This window comes from Boleophthalmus pectinirostris, unplaced genomic scaffold (genome assembly GCF_026225935.1).
Source record: "Boleophthalmus pectinirostris isolate CB_2022bp ecotype Guang Dong unplaced genomic scaffold, ASM2622593v1 HiC_scaffold_8, whole genome shotgun sequence".
NCBI lineage: Eukaryota > Metazoa > Chordata > Actinopteri > Gobiiformes > Gobiidae > Boleophthalmus > Boleophthalmus pectinirostris.
In genome coordinates this window covers 32686884-32709751 of record NW_026571515.1, presented here as the reverse complement: position 1 = coordinate 32709751, position 22868 = coordinate 32686884, and the positions used below count along the sequence as shown (strand labels likewise).

Below are 22868 nucleotides of genomic sequence, written 5' to 3'. Positions count from 1 at the left end.
CGTCTGTAACCTTGCTGTAACCTTTGTTGTGACAGTCATGTTTTGTGTTGTGCATTATGTAATAGAGCATCTCTCTCTCTGAAGCCTGCGAAGAGCTCTTGAATGTAGCAGTGTGTTACTATGTGTTGCTGTGTCTCAAGACTGTAGTGGTTACTGTTACTCCCCCTGGTGGTTCACTATGTGGAACTACACCTCTCCATTTACAGTAATTGCAATACTGACTCCCTACAATCTGATGGTATTATTTTAAAATGTAAAGTTGAATTTAATGGCAGACATCAGACAACAGAGGAGAAAATTAAATTAGGATTGTCATTATTTTAAAAAGTAGGTCAGGTTTGATCCAGAAATTGCTGCAGAGGCATTATTTGCCTGAAATATTACTATGTGAATATGTATTTGGACCTTAAATGTATCATGTGTTCACCTGACACTTAAAGGTGCACTGTGCAACTTTTTGGTGGGGGTCCGTCACCTGCTTGTTTCTCTGGATATGTCATTGATCTGCCTGAAATGTTCCACAGTATGACATTAAACAACTCTACTATACATCTATTAAATTACAGGTAGTTTTATAACTCAAAAATACCTAGAAAAACAGGTATTCTGACTGTGAGCGGGGTCGCCTTTCCACAGATTTGACTTGTGACTTGGTCTGGCTTGATCTCCATATCGATAGAAAGGTTTAATGCCACACTGTGAAACATTCCAGACTAAACAATAACATCTCAATGGAGAAAACCATTCGACTGAACCTCTATTTCCTCTTTTGTTTTTACAGGATGAGGCTGTAGACCTGCACTGACCTGATGCTCTGAGGGCTCCATCATGAAGGGCTTGGGAGCAAACCGCAGCCGCCACCTGTCCGACTCCTGCGAACCGCCCGGGTGCACCCAAAAAACTCTCTGCCCTCTCAGTCCCGACACCCACGGGACCTTCCTCCTCAGCCCCACCCTCAACCACTATGGCACCCTAGACCCCCACCTGCATCAGTGTCCCCCGACCAGCCCAACCACCCTCGCCCCTGACTGCCTGTTACCATTCGGGCCGATATCCAACAGCAGTACGTTTCCAAGACTACATTTTACCACGCAGGGTGATCAGTCAGAATGCTCCCAAGCTTGCATGGGTGGGGCGGGGACCGTCGGGCAGGGTGGGAGAGCGTTGACCCAGTCTTTATCGCTAGGGATGGGTCTTGGGTTGGGGCTTTCTGGAGCTCCAATGATCACCAGCGGATCAGCCACCATCTCTACCGCGGCGGCTGCTAAAATGAACAGACTTCCGGCGAACCTTTTGGACCAGTTGGAAAGACACTTGCCGCTACACCGCGACGGCTTCAGTACCTTGCAGTTCCACCGGGGGCGTATGTCCAAACAACGAAGTGAGAGTCCAGGGCGAATCCGGCACCTGATGCATTCGGTTCAAAAACTTTTTGCCAAATCACAATCTTTGGAAAACTCGGCTCTTAAGGGAAACTTGAATGGTCGTTCGATTAGCGGGGGTGGATCAGGCGATGAAGGCGGGAGACCAAGCCGTAGAAGCAAAAGTAAAGATAGGGCTAAATCTGAAATGCCAAGACAGAGAATCCGATCAACAGCTTTAGGCGGGCTTTGGGGTTCAGATGATGCACTGGACATGGATACTACCAAAACGGGAACGCTCGCTATGGGTTACCGCAATCCGTTGACCATGATGACGCTGGGCAGGGCGGTTTCGGACAGCCAGGCCAGGCAAATCCCACAGGGCTACAACACCATATCCGCACACACTCTCAAGACCTCCAAAAGCAGCAGTGACCTCAAGTTTTTAGCATGTCCGACGACGCAGGTCGGGGGTTGTAAGGATGAGGAGGGGAGGTTCAGGGGGAGTAAAGACGACTTGTTGGTGAAAAGGGGGTCTTGGTCCACGCTGACGCTGACTCAGGCCAGGCAGGTTTTACAGAAGGGCTCTGCCACCGTCAACAGGACTCTGCTCAAGACTAAGTCCTCCCACCAAGACATGACTAACCAGTTCCTTCAGGTAGGAGGGTCTGTGAGTATCCATTTCATCCTCATCTTTGCATGATACCACTGCTGCTGTTTCTTATAGCCAAAAGCAATATATCAGAGGTTTGCCTATTGTGTCTGACTGGTGTTAAACCATACAACAAAGTACTCTGTACTATAATTTTGGAGACATTATTCAAACATAATTTCTTTTGCCCATATTACAATATTTGCTGATCTATATTTTAATGTTCCTCATTTCAAACATAGCTGGAGTTGTGTTTTGTTTTATTACACATACTTAACACACAAATCCTGCATTTTTTTTTTTTCTTCTCTCAAACTGAAAACTGTTCTGTTTCACCTTGTGATGTCATGTGGTAATACAGGGAGTGCTCCACTGTGTTTTAAACTCCACCTTCACTAAAATCATTTAGATAATTTCAGCCCTAGAATTGCCCATCACTAATAAACCAAAGGTAAAAAGATTTTAAAAGTACCGCTTCATGACATCAAAAGGTGAAATGGAGCATTTTGGGCCCTGGAGATATAGTCAGACTAAAAATAAAGATTTAATCATCATCACATACAAAATACAACTCTAGGTATGTTTTTGAGGAGGTAACAACATTCTAACATGGCTTTACATAAAAAAATATCTTTAACATCTCTGCAAAACTAGTATTTGTGCATGCTTTTTTTTCACAGTTTTACCAGAAAGATTACTATAACACTTTAAAAAAAAAAAATCTAACTAAATCTGGACCAAACCAAGTTTACATTTAGGCTAAACTAAATTAGCATACCAAGAGTGAATGCATTCTAAAAGATAAAGGAATAGATATTAAAAAGTGAAATAGCTCAACCATAAACATAACCACTAATGCTAGCCTACTGCTAATTGCTAAGCCTATTATAGTGTGGCCTTGTTTAATTTAGCTAATTTTTGCCTTTTCATTCCATTTGCATTATCGCTGTGCTGCTTTACATATAATTTCCGCAAAGTGAACACACATATATATATATACCAGCTACAAGTCTAACAGTAACTACTCTCCAACCCATATTCACACCAGTTGCATAACCCTCCACCACAGGTCCCGTCTGGAGACTGGGCAGGTACCCTGGGTCACGGACGGGGCAAGGGCACTGAGATCCCGTGTCGGAGGATGCGCAGCGGCAGTTATGTTAAAGCCATGGGGGACCTGGAGGACAGCGAGGACTCAGAGGGAAGTCCCAAACCATCTCCAAAGAGCGCTGCACGGAGACAGAGCTACCTGAAGGCAACACAGAGGTCCCTAAGTGAACAGCAGCCCCCGCCCCCTCCTCGCAAGTGAGTACAACTGCAGACAGGGTTACCATAGTTATCTGTTGCTGACATCACTGCATACTATGGAGCTGTAGGGTTTAATTAAGATGGGGGTATAACAATAGATAATAAATAGATCATTAAATGGAATTGGAAATAAATACATGTAAGTCAGTATAAAAAAGTATGGACGCCCAATAAGCTATGTGCAAGGAATGACGAAATATATGTATGCCCGACATTATAGGGCTATGACCAAAAAAAAAGAATCACAATTTCTTTTTCTCATATTTTCTATAGATTGTAATATCTACCTGCCCAGGGAGTACAGGTGTGAAACAGCATCTTTTGCTATATACACTCACACACAGTATAGTTAATGTAAAACTGCACATTGTGTAAAGGTTAACAGCAGGGGGCAGCATCAACATAATTAAAAATGTATTCAAAGATGTAGTAATGCCATCTTGATTGTATACTTTGAAAAATAATAGGCGTCAAAATATAAACTATGATTTTATTTGTATTATAATAAAAGCTCATTACCAGATTTTTTTGTAAGAAAATGTACAAGCTGATAGTATTGGGAAAGTAAAACAAATGGCTAATATTTTTTGGTTTCACCTACATGTGGACTTACAATCTATCTTAACTACCTTGCATCTTCAACTTCTCAACTCTACATGTTTCAGAATGATGAAAACTTAGGACTGTTACCACAGTGGGGGAAAAGTCTTCAAGATCTTACCTGTAGCAGGAAGCTGCAACCCATGAGCATTAACTTTAAGTATAGGGAAAAAGAAGGATTCTTGTTGTTGAGCCCAAAGGTGACAGCAGGTGAATCTGTGATGTTTATTCTACCCTCACACCCACATGGACAGACCTCGTGGCTACGCTCTCATGCGGGAGGATTATTACTGGTCTCCTCTGCAAAGTGCATGCTCTATGCAACAACTGAGGTCAGTGCAAACCCAGGGCACAGCAGTGTGACGTGCACCCAACCTCCCCTCACCGGACTCACAACTGTCAACACCTCCTCGTTTGTTTGCTGCAGGGCTGGGCGATATGCCAACCAAAATATTCATGTTTTTTCCCTCATTTTGAACAAGCTTGATTTTTCATTTGAATTTATTTTGACTTACTAAAAAAAAAAAAAATCATAATAATCATGCCTTTCAATATTTAAAGTGCACAATGTAACTTTTTTGGTGGAAGGCACGCCACCTGTTTGCCTCCATGGAGATGTCATTGCTTTACCCGAAATGTTCAGTATGAGAGACGAGCCCATTCACAGACACAATGTTTTTAGCAACAAAAATACCTGTATACCTTGAATAATTGCTTGAGAGACACATTTAATGCCATACTGTGGGTAATTCCAGACAAAGCAATATCATTGTCACGGAAACAAGCAGGTAGCAGATCAGAGCCGCTTGACCTGAAAAGTTACATAATCCACTTTTAATTTCCTGAAAATAAACAATACACTTTTAATCACTGCCATTTAACACAAAAATAGTCAAATTTATTTCTCCGAAGTCTGAATTCTGCTCCAACTCTGACAGAGGATTGGCTGTGGATCTCACGATTAAAAAGATAGATTAAAATGATATATTAACATGTCCGTAAAATGTATGGCTGTAATGTGATTAATTGCACAGCCCTAATTTGTTGTATCTTGTCATTTTTGTCCTTTTAACATCCTCAGTGTTGTGTTTTGATGTTTCTCACTTTGTAACACTTTCCACACCCTGTGCACATGTTTCTGCTAACTCAGATCACAGCGGGGTACCATAAGACAACCTGTCAGCGCAATTTGAAGTTTATAATAAAAGACACATATTAAGTAACTAACACTCTCCCCCATGCTGCTATTTTAAACACAAAAATAGCACTGCTGGCTGCACTCTATTTAATGTTGAGATACCCAAGGGAGTCTATTGTATAACAAAGCGGTCTCTAATGGTGTCAGTTAAAGTGCACATGACAGCATATTCATTTCACTAAAACAAAGTTAACAATATTTAGACAGATAAACATGAACATTTTGTTATGTTTATCATTTTACTTCAGATAGCAGATAGGACTAATTCCATTACTATTACCTAGCAACCATACTGTCAAACCACCAACAAACTACCACTTAACTGATGTAAAAGTATAATAAATATTTACCACAGACACTATACTACCAAACCAAGTAATAAATTGAAAAACATAAAAGCCTGCTATCATATGCACTGCTCAGTCCTGTGGTATTTTGATTGGGACTCATGGTCATTTGGGTCCACAGCTCCCTGCCCTGTCTGAAAGAGCTGTCCACGAATCGGAGCCTGGATAACCTGGACTGCCTGGTGAGTCCGGTGGAAACGCAGCCACGACACAGGAGCGAGTTCAGCTACTGTTCTGCTACACTGGGCAGAAGCTCTCAGGTAAGACAAATAAACCCAGTCAAACAACTATTTACTCAATTACTTTTATTATTAAAATAGAATATTACCAAACATAAGACCACATAATAAGCCCACATGTCCCTCTTTTAGTTGTCCTGTACAGCCAAGGCATGTATCCCTCATCCCATATAGAATGTCCAACTTGAAAAAGTGATGCTGTTGTGCCATGTTGCTTTGAGAAGGTTTGTAACTCACATAAAAAAAAGCACACCAATCCATTATCCATTTATTTTTAAAGAACAGAATTATTCCTCAGGGTTGACCTTCAAGGACTTTTAGCGGTCACAAAATACTTTCTCTCTTCCTCTCTATCCATACTGGCACTGCTGACTGACACTACAGGTGGCTAGATAAACCTGAGGAGAGGAAGGGGAGGGGAGATCTGGATGGCATGATTTAGATTCAGTGTTGTCTTTAAACATAATAAAGATAATAAAGTAAATTTTACATCAAATTAATAATTTCTTAAGTAAATATAAACTGGCTCCAACAGATGCAATGTCATATGAATTATAATGTGAGGTTTACATAAATGCATACATACAATATTTTTTATCACAAAGAAATCAAGACATTGTGGATTTGGCTTTTTTTGCGGTTGTAAATATATTGGCCCCAATTGCTACTCCAAACTAAAATATCTAAGGGTGTTATTGCTGTTATTATCAGATACGTTAAAGACTACCCTACTTCACAAACAATGTTCAATGCATGTTAAAGGTATACAATGTTGATGTCATATGTTTACACAGGTGGAGGCCAGTCTTTTTTCTTGGGGGAACATGTGGTGACTTGACAGAATATATTTTAAATGAAAGTATGATTGATGTTTTATTTCATAGTTAATCTTAATCATATTTTTTACTTTTATATTGCTGAGAGAGACATCATTAATACATGTTTGAATGAGCTAAACAAAGTACATGCAACCCATATAGAACCTGCAAATATATCAACAGGACTCTAGACATCTTGTACTTTTTATGCACTGTTTTTATGGAGTGTCATCACAATCCAGTTAGACATAGTGAAACAAGTGATAGGATGAATTGTAAACAGTGCTTTGATCAAGGACACAATGGCTGTATGCATTACGTCATCTGAAAACATGATTATTATTAAACACTGTCTTATGCAATGTATAATTTATTCTTCATACATGGTGAACGCTGAAGAGCAGGTATCTGAGCTTCAGCCCCTTCAACCTAATATTGTAGTGATCTCTAATTAAACACTTCCTCTGTTATGCACACATTATAATGACCCTATTCCTGCCAGGTCTGTGCTCAGAGTTGTGGTCACTCGGGCCCGTACGGTGAGGGGGAGTCTCAGGCTGTGGAGGCTCTTGACCTGCCTGCTCCCACCTGTTTCCGCTCACGCTCTCACAGTTACCTGAGGGCCATCCAGGCAGGCTGCTCCCAGGACGACGACACCTCTGTGGACTCCGACTCCCCTCCACCCACTGCAGCCAGCTACTGCTACAGCTCCAGCACACGTGAGTAGCCCATGGTAAAGCTGAAAAACACAAATGTAACTGAATGATTCTAGAAATAAAAAGACACATTTAAGTTAGTAATGGGAATAGGGTAGTTCTGGAGGTGGAGGCCTAAAAGCCAAAACATTTTATGAACTGGGAAGTTTGAGAAGGCTTGTGTTAGTTCTGAATTACGAGAGCAGAAATAATTATTTGTCCCTACCCCATGTGATTTCTTCAGATAATAGCCTAACCTCTCTCTCCACCATTCTCAAAGTGGAATCTTTGGCCTAGACCAGGCATGTCCAAACCTTTTTCACTGAGGGTCACATATTAAAAATTATAGGCTACTTAAAGTGCCACAGATACAGGTGAAGTGAATCATTCAAAGTGTTTCATATGACGTAGGTTTGACTGAGCTACCACACCTTCAATCATACTTCATTAGCCTGTTTGGTCTGTATCACATCCAAATATTTGCTATTTGAAATTATAGTAGAAATTGTCAATATTTGCAGTAAGAAGTTGGCTACTAGTTTTGGTAATTTGGACCAATTCAGCAGGAAGGCTGAGGGCCAAACAAAAATTGGTCTGAGGCCACATTTGGATGCCCCTGGCCATTTGTTGAGGTCCTCCAAATTCTAATTTAACATGAATCATTAGGACTTCTTAAAAAGATTCTCATGAAATTAAAACCTAAACAGAGTACTAGTACACTACTAGTACTATTACTATTAGGCTACACCAATAAAATAAGCCATTACAAACTAAACTTCAGTTTGTTTTTTATATGGCTTCAATTGTATTGTTGTGTCATGATGGAGCAATGGTGGAGGATGATAAGAGATATTTTTTGACCGATTAAGGGTGAAAAAAAACAAAACAAAAAAACCCCCGCCTGTTTGACCCTTTTGTTCATTTACTAATAAATTATATTTTTGATTGTTGTGGAATTATTTAACACTTCATGGGCAAGGAAATAAAATAAATACATAAATTATTAGGCTAAAATATCGTCAAATTCTATTCTGTGAATTTAAGGTCAGCTCAGAAAAGCATTCTCATGAACAGAAAGACAGGACAATGCAGGATTGGTCATTGTCTGTTCACTTTTCACAACACTTCCCGAGAGTATCGTGTTTCCTAAACGCACCTATGTTGGACACGTCCATAACCAACATTAAAGGTAGACTTAAACCAATCACATTTGCCTGTGGATGAGCTCGACCCCCGTCCCCCGCTGTCCAATCGCTCGCTCCGGCCGTGTCTGAGAAAAAGCGTGCACTCCAATCGCGGTTGTCAAGGGCGTGTACCACAAATCTTTTCTTTACACGGCCACATATCCCTCCTTATGCTGTCTGCAGTCCCGGTGCTAATCTTTAAAGGACAGATTTTACGGATTTTCCAGTCGTCGACACCACAGTAAGCGTTTTGCCATATCTCGATCTCGCCTTTGTTTATGCTGTTGATCGCTTTTGTGTGCTGCGCCGACAATAATAGCAGGCTAAGCTAGGCGGCTAACGATAGCAAACGTGGAAATCTTACTCTGTAGCAACCGGACAATAAATTGGGCAAAAAGCGTGACTGATGACGGTAGTAAGGCAGTGAACACAAAGAAATGACCGTGTTTATCTGATCATATTTCTGTTTACCTCCAACCAATGCTTAGTAGTCTGCGGAGGATGCAATTTGTGTGTATTATCCTCATTATGTTACCATTAGCAACTCGAGCTAACAGAAGCCTAGGCGTCAACATCCAGGAGGCTACATGAGCATCTCGATCTCGAGCGTTTTGAGTCAACTTTTTCTTTTCATGTTTTGAACAAATCTGGTATATTCACGACAAAAACGTAAAATAATTTCCAATAAGAGGACGTAACCACACGAATCGACACGAGAGGAGCATTTGACACCTCTGACGTGCAAAGAGGCTGGGAACACTGTGCAGGTGACAGAGAGATCTTTAAATATTGAAACTAAAACAAAACTTTAACTAAATCGAATATGACTAGACAATTTATGCATAAATTAGGTTAACCTCCATAATGTTAAATCTCCCCTTTTCATTAATGTTTCCCGTAGCATGTGATACAGCTCAGAGGTATGCATAAGCTATGAGTCACGTTGTGCTAATGTAAACTATTAAATCAAGTGGCATTTAACTCTGAAAATAGGTCTGGGCTGTTCTTGGCATATTTTAACCTTCAGATCAGATGACACTTCGCTGCCTGTACTGTCAATAATAATGTTTTTATCTCGGCCCATGTGGGAATCAACTCAACGACCTGTAATCCTATCTTACAAAATATCCTTTCCCAACTGCCATATTTTGGGGGCTATTTTAAGTCTACCTTATGTTTTCAGTTTCTCCTCCACTCCTCTGCAGCTATGTGTTGAAGGCAGAGGATGTGATCAAAATTTAATAAGCTTCCTGTGTACTGTACAGTGCCGGGAGCTGTTGGCTGGTGGTTAGGACACTAGCTTTTTAGTTGAAAACCTCACCATCTGCACTGCTAGCATCAAAAGCAATGCCCCTGTAAGCACAAAGGACTTTAATATGCTTCACTGGTACTGTTCTGTCTGGTAGGTCTATACATGGCTTTAAGTTCATTGTTTGGCTGAGGTGTGGTCATAGTATCAGTGGATGGGCAGACTCTGAGTCATTCTCCACATCATTACACTCTTCCTCTTCATTCTCATTGATGAGCTCATGCAGTTGCTCCACGAACACAGCTACTGCTGATGCCTACACTTCCCATGTACTTAGCTTCCCTTCAGATTAGGGCTCTAAGATTTGAGGATTACATTAAAACATGTCCAGGAGTTATGATGGGAAAACTAAAATGAGAACTTCTAAACTGTAAAGTAATTCAGTTTCAAAAGTAAATTTTATTCAGAATTGGAACAACAGCTGTGTCAGAGACACAAGATACAAGAAGAAACAAAAGTTTTTACATGATTGTTAATAAATCATGCAGGTTTAGTTCACAATTTTGACTTTTTTTTTTCCTGCAGTGTTTCCCATTAACAGAAGACACTATGGTGGCCTTCCATAGTCTAAAAAGAATACTCCTTGTGTTGTCATTCACATTAAAATTAACTACACTGTTAAAAAAGACAGCTCAAATATGAAATGCAGACAGTAAGTGACATTTAAACTCCAGAAATTGTATGAAGGAACATGTAAAAAAAGACCTCACAGATCAAACATTTGCAGTTTTAACATTTCAGATCCTTTGATTTAAAATTGGAACAACTGATTCACAGTTTGTTAATTTAAGATTATTTTCTGCATTTATAATCATGCTGAAATATAATGAAAGATTAACCTAAAAAGACATTGGCTTAGGTTGTGACCTAGTCCAGTGAGCCATACAAATAGTCTCCTAGGTTGTTGTGTACACAAATACCTTTTTAAAAATCAATGTTGCTTCCACATTACCTGCCATTTGTAATTTTAAACAAAGCGCTTAGAGCTTCACCTAAGTAAGTCCATTTACAGAGGATATAAATAGTGCATAAACTCGTCAAACTGTTCCTCCTTCTCTCAAACAATCTTGGAGCTACAAAAGACGCACATGTATTTTTAGCTGTACCTTTTTTCAGATCGATGAAACTTTTATTTGTGTTCCTATAATCGGCCTTGTCATATTTCAACATCTTGTTTATGAGGTTTGCATTCATTTTTACTATCTTCATTTCTAATCTTGTTCAGTGCTTCTCTACCACTTCTTTTATTATTGTTGGCTCCTCTCCAGACATGAACTCAAAGAATGATTCATAATAAAATGATATTACCTTTTGCAATACATAATCCAGGCCTGGGGTTTGTTGGCTGCCGCTTCACTGAGCTATTGATGCTCTTGTCAAAACTAATTTAATATAATTCTATACAAAGGACTTAACTCTTCCCTCTAATTAAGAATAACATTGATTACAATCACTTAACATTATGACCTGTCATCACACTGACAGTAAATACATCTTTTAATTTAAACCAATGTATACTTAGCTTTTAGGCATAGATGGATTAGCCATAATTTGTTCTCGATTTAATGGTTTAGAAATGGAAGTTAAAAAAAATTTAAATTAACTAAATTTGAGGAGGTCAAGCTGGTTATCTGTCTAATGTATACTCTAAAAGATATTATAATAGCCCATTTACTATAATGTCTACCTGGAATTTGGTCATTATTGTTTCCTGTATAATGGAGCATAGAGGGCATCTTACTGCTTACAGTAGCCTTTTAAAGTCCTAATCCTCTTATAACCTTCCAGTGTTTACACTTTATTGTCCAAGAAATGCCAAGACTTTTTAAGGCAGAGTGTGGATTCAAGAGGCCATTGTTTTGTTGCAGTGGCACAAACTACATAGATTATAATCCTCTTCTGTTTTTCAATGCAGCTGACAAGACGATTTTATTTGATTCATGAGTGCATTTTTAAACAAAAAGTAGCACCTCTTCCATACATTGAGCCTTCCTAATACCCTAATATCACAACAAATGTAAGAATTGTAATGACCCCCAACCATGTGGATTAAGATGGTCAACCGAAGGAATGAAGCAAAAAAGATACTTTTTTACTCCCAAAGTTCTGTTTTATATTATTTTAATCATCAATGCAATTAAAAACTAGAATGATCCTTTGTAGTAATCCAAAATCTGAACTCCAATCACATTTGCAGGTGATTGCCCTTTCAGACCCAAGCTAATAACTGAAAATTCACCAAGCTCTAAGCAAGTTCCTTGTTTTTAATTTTTATTTATTTATTTTTTTGATTGATTGTTCAGCCCTAGTTATAACTTTTCTTGTTTTAACATTCTCTTCTAAACGCAAGCTGCTTTGTTACGTCTTAACTGCGTACATCTGTTTTATTCAGTGGATTTGCAGATTTTGCCCGTGCTGTGGATGGGCTGTTCTCCTGACGCAGAGCTGTCAGGGCCCTGGCAGCAGAGTAAATACAGATCCTCTGTTTGTGTGCGCTGCCAGTGGCTTTTAATGAGAGCTTGGCTGGTTCTGTGACTCATTGGCTGATGACAGGAGAGCAGCACCCACACAATTATAGGGTTCTGGGTCCCATTTGGAGTGATACTGCTACTGGAGGGGAAAAACATAACACATTTGTACCATTTGTTCGGAAACGTCACTGCTTTAATTATATCTTTTGTCAAATGTATTTTAAACATTTAGTCGACACTGGGGCAGCATGTGACCAAGAAAGGAATGAGCTTAGTGCTACTGAAATGCTTAGGAATCCTAATACCAGGGTTGTTTCTGGTTAAATAGTAGGCCCTATGCAACATGCTTTTTCAAGACCTGTAGTTTACTGAAATATCCAAAATACAGAAATACTCTTTTTGTCAACTAACTATTTCATCAAAAAAATTATAAAATTTAAAAAATATATATATATATGTTTTATTATTGTCCAATTAAATACATTTGAAAATACATTACCAGTACCATATGCTTAATCGCATATGGTTAAGGGAAGGTTTATCTTTATTGTGTACTGATGGACCATTTAAACAGAAACTAAACAGGACACCTTGCTGTAGGACTCTGTCAAAATACAAATTACATCCTCATTTGATATCAAGCAGTCCTACATAGCAGCCATTTTTAGTTACAGCAACACAATAATGCTTTTCTTTCAAACTTTCTTGCAGTTTTTTTTTTTTGTTGTGTGACAGTTTAAACATGGGGACAAAGAGAAACAAGGAGTTTTTTCATTCTTTTCATGTCATTTTGTGTCTGCAGTCAACAACAGGAAAGCCCCCCCTCCGGTCCCACCACGCACCACCTCCAAACCCCTCATCTCTGTCACTCTCCAGAGCAGCACTGAATCAGCCCAGGACACCTACTACGACCAGCAAGACCGCGGCAGTGAAGCCAACAGCCAGTCGGGACGCAGCAACTCCTCGGACAGCCTCTGTAGCATCCGTACGGGCAGCCTGGCAAAGGGCACCTACCCAACTGGTATCATCACGCCAGCTGTCCCGGTGCCCATCCCTATTGCCACCACTGTTGTACCTCCTGTCCCTGCCCCAAGGGATTTACCCCCGAACATAACTGCCCCTGCTACCACTACTACTACTGCTGCTGCTTCTACCGCTACTGCTAGTACTGCTACGGATAATACAGCTACTGCAACCACGTCAACATCTACACAGTGCCAACATGACACCCTGACTCCCATTATCACCCTTGACGAACCCCCAACTGCGCCCAAAAGAAAACTGTCCTCTATTGGAATACAGGTAAATAGTTTGGCTACACATTGGTCTTGAATGATAGGACTGTTGCTAATTTCTCTTTGAAATGTTTTCCCAGGTGGATTGTATTTTGCCAGTAACAAGAGAAGAGCCACTCCCTTTAACAGCACCTTTAAAATTCCAGTCCATTGGGGTTCAAGTGGAGAACGGCAGGCCGTAAGTACAAATAACTGTTTGTTTTATGTTTGAAAATTTTGAATACAAGTTGAAGTGGCCATTTGCAAAGTCAGTTTTAATACTAAGGAGAAGGCTTGATGCCAATTTCGATACCACATGATAATAAAAGATTGTAATACACTGTTATTTACAACACAAAATAGTGAATTTAATAGTAATGTAGTCTCATATTGTTGTAGTACAGATCAAGACCAATCTAAAATGGTCCAGTATTGTACAGTTTTGACACGTCTGATTTCAGTCACACCACTGAATGAATGTAGTTTTGATATTAGTTTTAGTATTGATTCGTATTTGATTTTTGATGCTTTTGACAACCTTTAATTGTTTATAATAGACCATCGTATTTAGAGAAACAATACTGGCAATACTTGATTGTCATTTTATTGCATTATAATGGATTTGGACAACAGAAGTGAATTAGAAGTGCTTGGAAGTGAAACCTTGTTGCAAATACAGTCTTAGTACTTTTCTGTAGTTACTGCATGGACTCCAGTGAGCTTGCAATCGTGCGTATTTGCATTTTGGGTTAGATAACATGGTTAGATAGAGATGCTTGGTTTGAGAGTTCTTTTAACTCTTCTCCTCTCCTTGATATGTCTTTAATCAAACAAGAATTAGGGTTGTCAAAAGTATAGAAAATTGGTTACTTACTGATACCAAACTAGCATCCAAACTAGACACATTTGTATATGTAGTACTGATACAAAAATAAAAATTTATCAAAACGACTATAAGACCACATGGTAATTATTATTGTGTTGAAAATTACATTCTGTTGTCTAAGTCTTTTATCATTGTGGTATTGAAATCTGTAGACAATTTGAGTATCAAAATCAAGTTTTAGTATCGTGACCACCAAGAATATCCTAAGTCTACTGCAACCCGGTTGTTGTTACATAGATTTGAGAGCATGTTTTGATCCTGTTTTTTGAGCCAGCCCCCACATCATCAGCACTAGCTCAGTCCTCATCCTTTTTATTGATGTTTTTTCAGTACCGTTTGAACTGCAGTCCTCAAAACATTATGAAAAAACTCTCCTTTCCACATTTCCACTGTTTTATAATGCCCCATAATAATCGCATTTGTTTAATGACTCCTTCCTTTCCTCTGCTCATTATCTCAGAGTCATGCGTTCATTTCATGCCCCACCTATTATCAGTCAGATTCATTTTCTCCTGCCTTACACAACAACACTGTTCACAGCCGTCCCTCCCTTTATTCATTTATAACAAATTTTTGTATCATGTCATTCGCTGCAACTCTACTGACCTAGATTAGTAGTGGTGACGAATTATGAAAATGACCATCTTTACTTTAGATTGTCTCCATAATAGTCCATGGGTTTCAGAGGCACTGTTGCCATAGTGATTAACAATTAACAACTACATATTATGGGTTTAAATTGTCCTCAAAATGGTGCCTATAAACAGAATCCTAAAACCCATGAATAAAATATTTTTGCAACCTTTCAGAAGTGTGCTAAAACAAGCTTGTAATTGTCTTGGTTGAGGCTCAAGTATCACTAAATGTTAATGGACCATAAACTTAAACACAAAAGTGCTGAAGTATTATTTTTTATCCTTTTTTGGAATACAAGTTTCTACAACGATTTTTGTTTTCCAGATCACGATTTTCAATTTGATCACAATTATCTTAATATTGTCAGGAAGAGGTAACGAATCACATTGCAGTTTGTCAAATCCACTTAAGTCTTTAATTCTCCCACATTGCCAATAGGAGGTGTGGAGAGTTGCAAGAGAAAATTTGTGAAATATTGTATTGCCACAGGAACAAGATCACAATATTGTCCAGCCCTATTTAGACTGTTTCAATACAATCTTTTGCCGAACTCTGCTTTGAATGCTACACACTATTTGACTATATCTTTGTGCTCTTTTAGTCTGAGCAGAGACAACAGCATGGCCTCCAGACAAAACACAGTGACGGAGTCACTGGAGCCACAGGAGACCAATTGTGTCAACACCGAGAAGGCAAACTGCGCCACCACCAATGGACAGGACAAGCCCACAGCACAGTCCCTTCAGAAGGCCACCTCCTCCAGGATATCCTCCCCTCCTGAGTCCCTGGATCCCGCGCTGGACCCTTCCTCTCTGCCCCCTCCGGACCCCAGCCTCCAGACGGGCAACGGCAGCACGACGGCTCACGGCGATGACCCCCAGTCCGGCACGCCTGCCTGTGCCAGAGACGGGAACTGGTTTCTTAAGCTCCTCCAGGCCGAGACGGGACGCATGGAGGGCTGGTGTCAACAGATGGAGCAGGAGACCAAAGACAACCAACTGTCAGAGGAGGGTACGTGCAGATAGGTTTGTCATTCTATATAACTGAAGGGAGACAGGAGAGGTTCAGTCACAATCAGTACAGCACCTGCAGACATAAACACATTGTGGTAGTTTTGTCCATTCAAGTCTGGCTATGCTTTCATTCTAGGTAGTATTATAACCTAATGACGCAGGCACATAACAAAGACTGCGCTGGAGGTGTTTTTAGTATGTAGTGCAATTTCACCAACAATTAAATTTTAAAAAAAAGGAATACAGAGATTGAGTTTAATAATGCACATTTAAACAACAAACCATGTAATTTTTCTAGTGAAGGGTCTACCTCCTGCTTACCTGTTTACATGGAGGAACTGATAGTTTTTTTTGTTTATTTTTTTACTTTTGTAGCAGTAAAACAGCAGATGTCAAGACCCTCCACCAGAAAAGTTGCATTGTGGCCCTTTAATTCATCAATTTGATTCTAGAATTTTACTCTCAGGTAGGAGCAAGAGGCAGTATTCCTGTACTGTTGTCTTATCATATGGCGCAGTTTGATAGTGACAGGGTTCATTAATTAACTTTATTCAACCAAACTGCTATCTTTATATCAGCACTAGACACCCCTGCCCCCATCTTGAGTACACTACAGGCCCATTGAATGAAACTCTATATGATTTACTCCACACTATAATTGTTCAACTTAAAAGCCAGTCACTTGAAACCACGTCTTCTCGTATTGGGTTTTGTTTACCCCCCAGAACTATTCCTGTCTCCCATGCAGGCTTTTTGACAGATCTTTCTCTGCAGTGTCTGAAATATAAATGAACATGAGTCAGTGTAGATACCCCTCCCTTCTGTCTCTAGGAACAGCACATAAACCAATCCGGTTTAAGTCATATAATTTTATTTATGCCTACCTTTTATTTACTGCTTGCATTACAGTTGATAATTGGCTTGATGTATTTTGTATTTTTGCAGTACTGGGGACGATCCGAAGCGCAGTCGGGAGTGCCCAGCTCCTGATATCACAGAAGTTTGAGCAGTTCAGAGGACTCTGCAATGAGAATCTGGTAAGTGAGCCCTGTGAACTATACTTCAGTCACCTTTGGACTTAAAGATAAGAACCTTCAGTATGCTTTCGTCTCACGCTTTACTTGGTTACCTGGATTAATGGGATAAACCATAAAAATAAATGGCTTTAAACTAATCAAGTGGCACTTTGTGTAGACAGTTGATGAAAAAAATATACAAAAGACATTCTGATTACATCGAAACAAAAGAATTCCATCTGGCTAATTCTGTTTAAACATTCATTCAACAAAATTTAGATGTTATTAATTCACTTTTTATTTGTCACAGAAAAATTATAGTGTAAATTTGGTAAGATTGGGCCCTTGTTTACAGTACAATTGCTCATTTGTTATGTCGCATTTGCTGCTCAACCAGGAAATTCTGAGCTTATAAAATTGTCAAAATTTGTAGTGTAATTAGGTTGTCTAACCAACCATATGCACTTTAATTTAGCTAAAAGACAAAATGAGGTAAAAGTGATGATATAATATCAAACTGACTTGCTAAAACTTGGATTTATTAACTGTTTGTTCTTTTTGTCCTAATCAGAAGGTAGATGCCAACCCCAGGCCCACAGCACAGGACCTCGCAGGCTTCTGGGATTTGCTACAACTCTCAATAGAAGACATCAGTATGAAGTTTGACGAGCTTTATCAGCTAAAGGCCAACAACTGGCAGCTTCCAGAAAAGCCCGAAAAGAAGGTGAGGCATTTGTTGTATTTTTAGATTACACAACATGAGGGGAAAATTGGATCTTTGACAACTATTTTTATACAGTTTTGACAATAATACATTAATGAAAAATGCCTTTCTCCCAGTCAAACCAGACAATGGTAATTTTTGAGCCCGACCGATATATCGGTTGGCCGATATTATCGGCTGATATGGGCAACTTTAGGCATATCGGCTATCGGCCGATGTGCTTGCTGATAGGGGCCGATATTTCACGTGGGCATGTTATACCTCGTTATAAAGCTTAGACTCTCTACATTATGTTCATTTAATCCAATTTACAGACAGATAAATAATATGTGGCTCCACATCAGTATTTATCTACGGAGTCATTTGTGTGTCCGTACTGTCCCTGAACACACCACAGAGTCGCGTAACTCACGTGTGTTTGTTTACACTCGCAGACACAGATCCAAACACTGAGATTATATTCTTTTTACGGACAATCGGTTTGAGTCTGGATTAAAAGGACATTTATTAGTGCAGATTTGTGATGTGAGGAGGAGCCTGTATGAGCGGTGAGTGTTGGAAATATATCGACTCTGAAGCTAGTTTTTGTCATTTGTAATGGGTTAGCTGCTGTAGCTCCCGCACATATACAGACTGTTTTCTATTGGTCTGTTCTAAAGTGACTATATTGGCCGTATATTTGCTACTGGACCTGCACTGATATGTAAATGAGCTGTGAATAGACGTGTGAATTATGACATTTGCGCATATAATTAATTACCGCGGCGCGCACGTATTTACGGCTAAAGGCTAATAGCGCTACTTTCTTTACTAGTTATGGGTCCGTCGCGAACGAAATGACTCTTAGAACCGGCTCTTTGAAGGGAACGACGGGAGCCTGATCCTTATTGGGACCCGTGTTTTCTCTTTCTCTCACTTTTTTTCTCTTCACGCCGCTTGATTCGTGGTTTGACAGCGGCAGCGGCTAAAAACGAAACTTTGAGAAATTTGCGTGTACGTAGGATTAAAAAAAAAAACAAAACCGAGCATATTTGACTGTAGTTGGGCATAAAATAAATAAGTCCCGGTTTAGTCCTTTTTCAGTCCTGGTTTAGACCTGGTTCAGTACTGATTCAGTCCTGCTTTAGACGTGCTGTAGTCCTGCTTGCAACAAAACAATCTGAAGAGCCACTTGGGAGCCAAAAGAACCAGCAGCTTTTAGTGAGCCGAGCCAAAAGAGCCGGTTCTCTAAAAAGAACTGGAATACCCATCACTAGTGTCTAGAATGTGATGCAAAAATGCCATTAAGCCAACCTACTGTCTGTAAATATGATGTAAAGAGGCAGAATAACAATAAATGTTGCCTAAATAAACCCAATTTAAAATCCACCAGAGCCAAACCTAAGTTTTTTAAACAATTCAACATTTACAGTGAATTTTTACATCACTAAATATATCGGTGATTATATCGGCTATCGGCAGCTCCAACTTCCATTATATCAGTTTCATATCGGCCACAGCAAAATCCATATCGGTCGGGCTCTACTCCTAACTGTATATTTGAATGTGGATTTGCAGGATGAGACCAAGCTTCCATCATCGGTGCCAAAGAAGCAGTGTAAGCCCAAACTGGCAGCGGGGAAAGACCGGAGCATGGACAGCGCCGTGGACAAGCAGAGGCAGGAGGCGCGGAAACGGCTGATGGCGGCAAAGCGTGCGGCATCGGTGCGGCAAAACTCCGCCACGGAAAGCGCAGACAGTATCGAAATCTACGTCCCCGAAGCTCAAACGCGGCTCTGAGGGCAAATCAGCGCTGATCACCATGACAACACACTTTTGGACATTTGACACAGACACAGATTTGAGGACATGAGCTTATTTGATGCACTGAGGCTGATCCGAAAGACGTGGGATCAAGCGGCGTCAATATGATCCAGTGTAAGCAGATTACCACCCTGCCGCCATTGGACAGAACTCCAGATGTTTAATACTATTGTTATTATTGTTATTATAATAATTAACATATATCAAGACTTCTTACATGTGCAAATATCTTGAATAAGGACACCCCTGTACCTTGTGAACTGATTCTTGGTATCCCTGTGCTGAGTCTATGGGCAGGCTGTCGGGCTGAGCGACCATCTCCACTCTCAGGACACAACATGCAGCAGGTGCACTGTCCACCGTCTTCCTCTTCTCTGTCCCCACTCTTTGTAATAGGCTGCCAATCACCGATACCACAAGACAAGATGGCGTTCACTCAGAGTTTAAAACGCAGAGAACCAGAGGAAGGCAGTAGCATATATATTATAAAGATCACACTATTACAATGTTTATTTTGTAAATGTTGTATACCAAGATTATTTGTTAGAAAGAGGTCCGTGTTGAGTACCAAGGTAGTTTTTTATAGCTTAAAATACATGTACTATCATCACATATTAGTACTTGATGCAACAATCATCACTCTGCTTGTCTCTTCCTCTCTTCACAAACACTACCAGTGTCTGTGAAAACTCATAAAAGTCTTACAATTTTTTATTTCCATGATGACACGCGAGGAGTGACTGCCAGCCTGTGATCCACTGTGGAATGTATGAAATGTTTGCGTTCAAAGATCATATGAACTTGATCACTGCACTTAACCCTTTCATGCCCGATCAAGTCCGCTCCTCTTTCACTGCATCCTTCTGTGATGTAGGGGACCAAGACACAATCCATGTCATATATCCATGTGTAAGGCATTCCCAATCAGCTGACTGTGCTCGGGTGGGAGTTGTATGCTCCTCGAAAGGCAAATGAACAAGCAATAATAAAAATGTATTGGACCAATGCATAAAATAACCACAATTTTCATCACTGCAGCATGAAGGTTTAGTACAGACTGCTATCCAGAGTCTCAGGATCTAAAGGTGGACTATGTAACTTTTCCAGTGGAGGGTCTACCTTCTTGCCTCCATGGAGATATTATGGCTTTGCTTGAAGTGTTTCACACTACCTGCCTTGAAAAAAATGTGTTTTGTTGTGACTTGTAACTTGGCCTGGTGGCATCAACCTCGTTTCAGTGAACATGCACAAGTTTAATGTCATACTGTGGCAAAGGCAAAGCAATCACATCTCCACGGAGACAAACAGGTGACAGATACTCCACCAGAAAAGTTGCATTGTCCACCTTTAAGCTTAAGACAATGAAACCACTATTGAAGGATTATTTATTACGTTATAGAGCTTAATCGTGCAGTGTTAGGGAAATAAAGGCTTGGTTGTAGATCAGAATAAATTTGGCTGCCAAATCAGACTCTGGGCAGACACTTTACAGCAGCAACTCCCACCCTTTGTATGAAATCTGTGGTACATTTTTAATTTAAGTTTCATTTTAATGTAATGTTTTTGTGGCATATGAAATAAAGGCCAGCCTTAGAATGGCATGGCCTTTTACGTAGAATATATAATGGTGCTGTGAGGGGTTCAGGCCAACATGGCAGTGGTCTACATTTCATTGTTGTTATTATTAAAATGATTTATTTAAAGTTGAGTTTTTTTCTTTTTCAGTTCGTTCAATCACTATTTTAAGTTTTCATCATATCTTTATTATAAGCCGTCTATGAGTAAGCTTTGCCTCAAAATTATGACGCTGGTTCTGTTCGGTCTCAAATAGAAACACAAGTGCCAAGGGTACGGAAACCAGGCAATGCGGATGACTCATAGATGCAGCTTTACTGTCAACGTTATCCCATTTTATTTAAGAGCTGGCACGCCCCCTACTGGTCAGCGTTTGCATAACACTCAACATGTTTCTTTTTTTTTCTTCTTCATTTCTCAAGCAAACATAAAGGTGGACTGGGAATGTTGACACAACAGATTTTTTTTTTTCTTTCTTCTCCTTATTTGTATGACATCAACTATGGACATGTACATTTCATTGTCCAAAATGATCATTAAACATCCCTTTGCTACATGTCCTGGTTGCCATTCTTGCTGTCTTACTATACCATCCAATCACATTATTAGGGATGGTCTGATATGGATCTTTTGAGCAGATACCAATATCCGATATTTGTCTCGCTGCTGTGTTTGAATACCAATATTGGCCAATACTGAAATCAAGATTTTTAAATAAGGTTAAGTTCACAAAAATAACTTTTCACTTTTGTAAAAAAAAAAATATATATATATATATAATTACAAAATCTATTTATCTGGGATATTAAATAATTTGCTTTATTGTGTAAACATACAGGCATATCTTTAATAGCTCTTAAATTAAAATTTTTATTCATTCTGTTACAAAAATACAACTCTGAAGCACTGAGGATAAACTGGGAATGACAAATGAGCACACTGGGGCAGCTCAAAAAAAAAAGAAAGAAAATGTTGGTGCCAAATATCGGCTAAGTTTTTTATTTGGTGTGCATGTAACCCATAGACTGCATAAATATTCTTTATACAGTCTATGATGCAACTGCAGCCACCGATATCAATATTGGAAGCAATATATCGGTATCATCCCTACACAATATATAGTAGTAATATTAGCAGCTTAGTTGATATTACATAATCAAATAAACATTATGGCATCATAATAAGTGACTTTAATGTAACTTTGTAATCATTGCGATGCATGGATTTCATACAGGAAAAATAGAAACATTCTACCAGTACAGTTTCAGGGTGTGTACTGTGCAAATCCATAACTGTGACACATAGACTTTTCTTATTTTAGGATACTACTTACGGAGCTGGATCCCTTTATTTGCCAAATTCCTGATTATCTGAGGAGAGCATGGCCTGATCAGGTATATATGAAAGAGTTTGTTTACTAGTACTTCCTGTGTTTAAAGGGCTATAAAAAGGATGATCAAATGGTAAAATAATATGTGAAATATCTGTTTTTATAACCACTTGGATGAAGCAAAATTGTGTGGATTCACAACAGAAACTCACCCAGCACCAGTTACCACTTTATCTTCCACATCCTTAGCTGCATACACCTGTACATGTATGCAAATATGACAAAGCAAAAAGTGATATTTAATGAAGAACTTCCATTTCTTTTCAAAACAAGCACATACCTTACAAATAAAGGTTTCCTAATTGTTATGGTGTATTAGTTAGACACTGTGAGATTAGATTCCATTATCAAATTTAAAAAATGTGGTTG

At 39.4% G+C, this 22868-nt stretch overlaps 1 protein-coding gene across 1 annotated transcript; it reads left to right on the top strand.

Annotated features, from left to right (window-relative positions):
• The first annotated feature begins 828 nt into the window (after positions 1-828).
• On the top strand, positions 829-21237 carry dlgap4a (discs, large (Drosophila) homolog-associated protein 4a). Its single transcript, XM_020929529.2, has 11 exons — positions 829-2019; positions 3083-3318; positions 4176-4253; positions 5588-5726; positions 7026-7242; positions 12985-13484; positions 13558-13655; positions 15580-15989; positions 16937-17028; positions 17579-17731; positions 19289-21237. The coding sequence occupies exons 1-11, from the start codon at positions 829-831 to the stop codon at positions 19508-19510; spliced, it is 3336 nt and encodes a 1111-aa protein (XP_020785188.1). The 3' UTR covers positions 19511-21237.
• The last annotated feature ends 1631 nt before the right edge of the window (positions 21238-22868 follow it).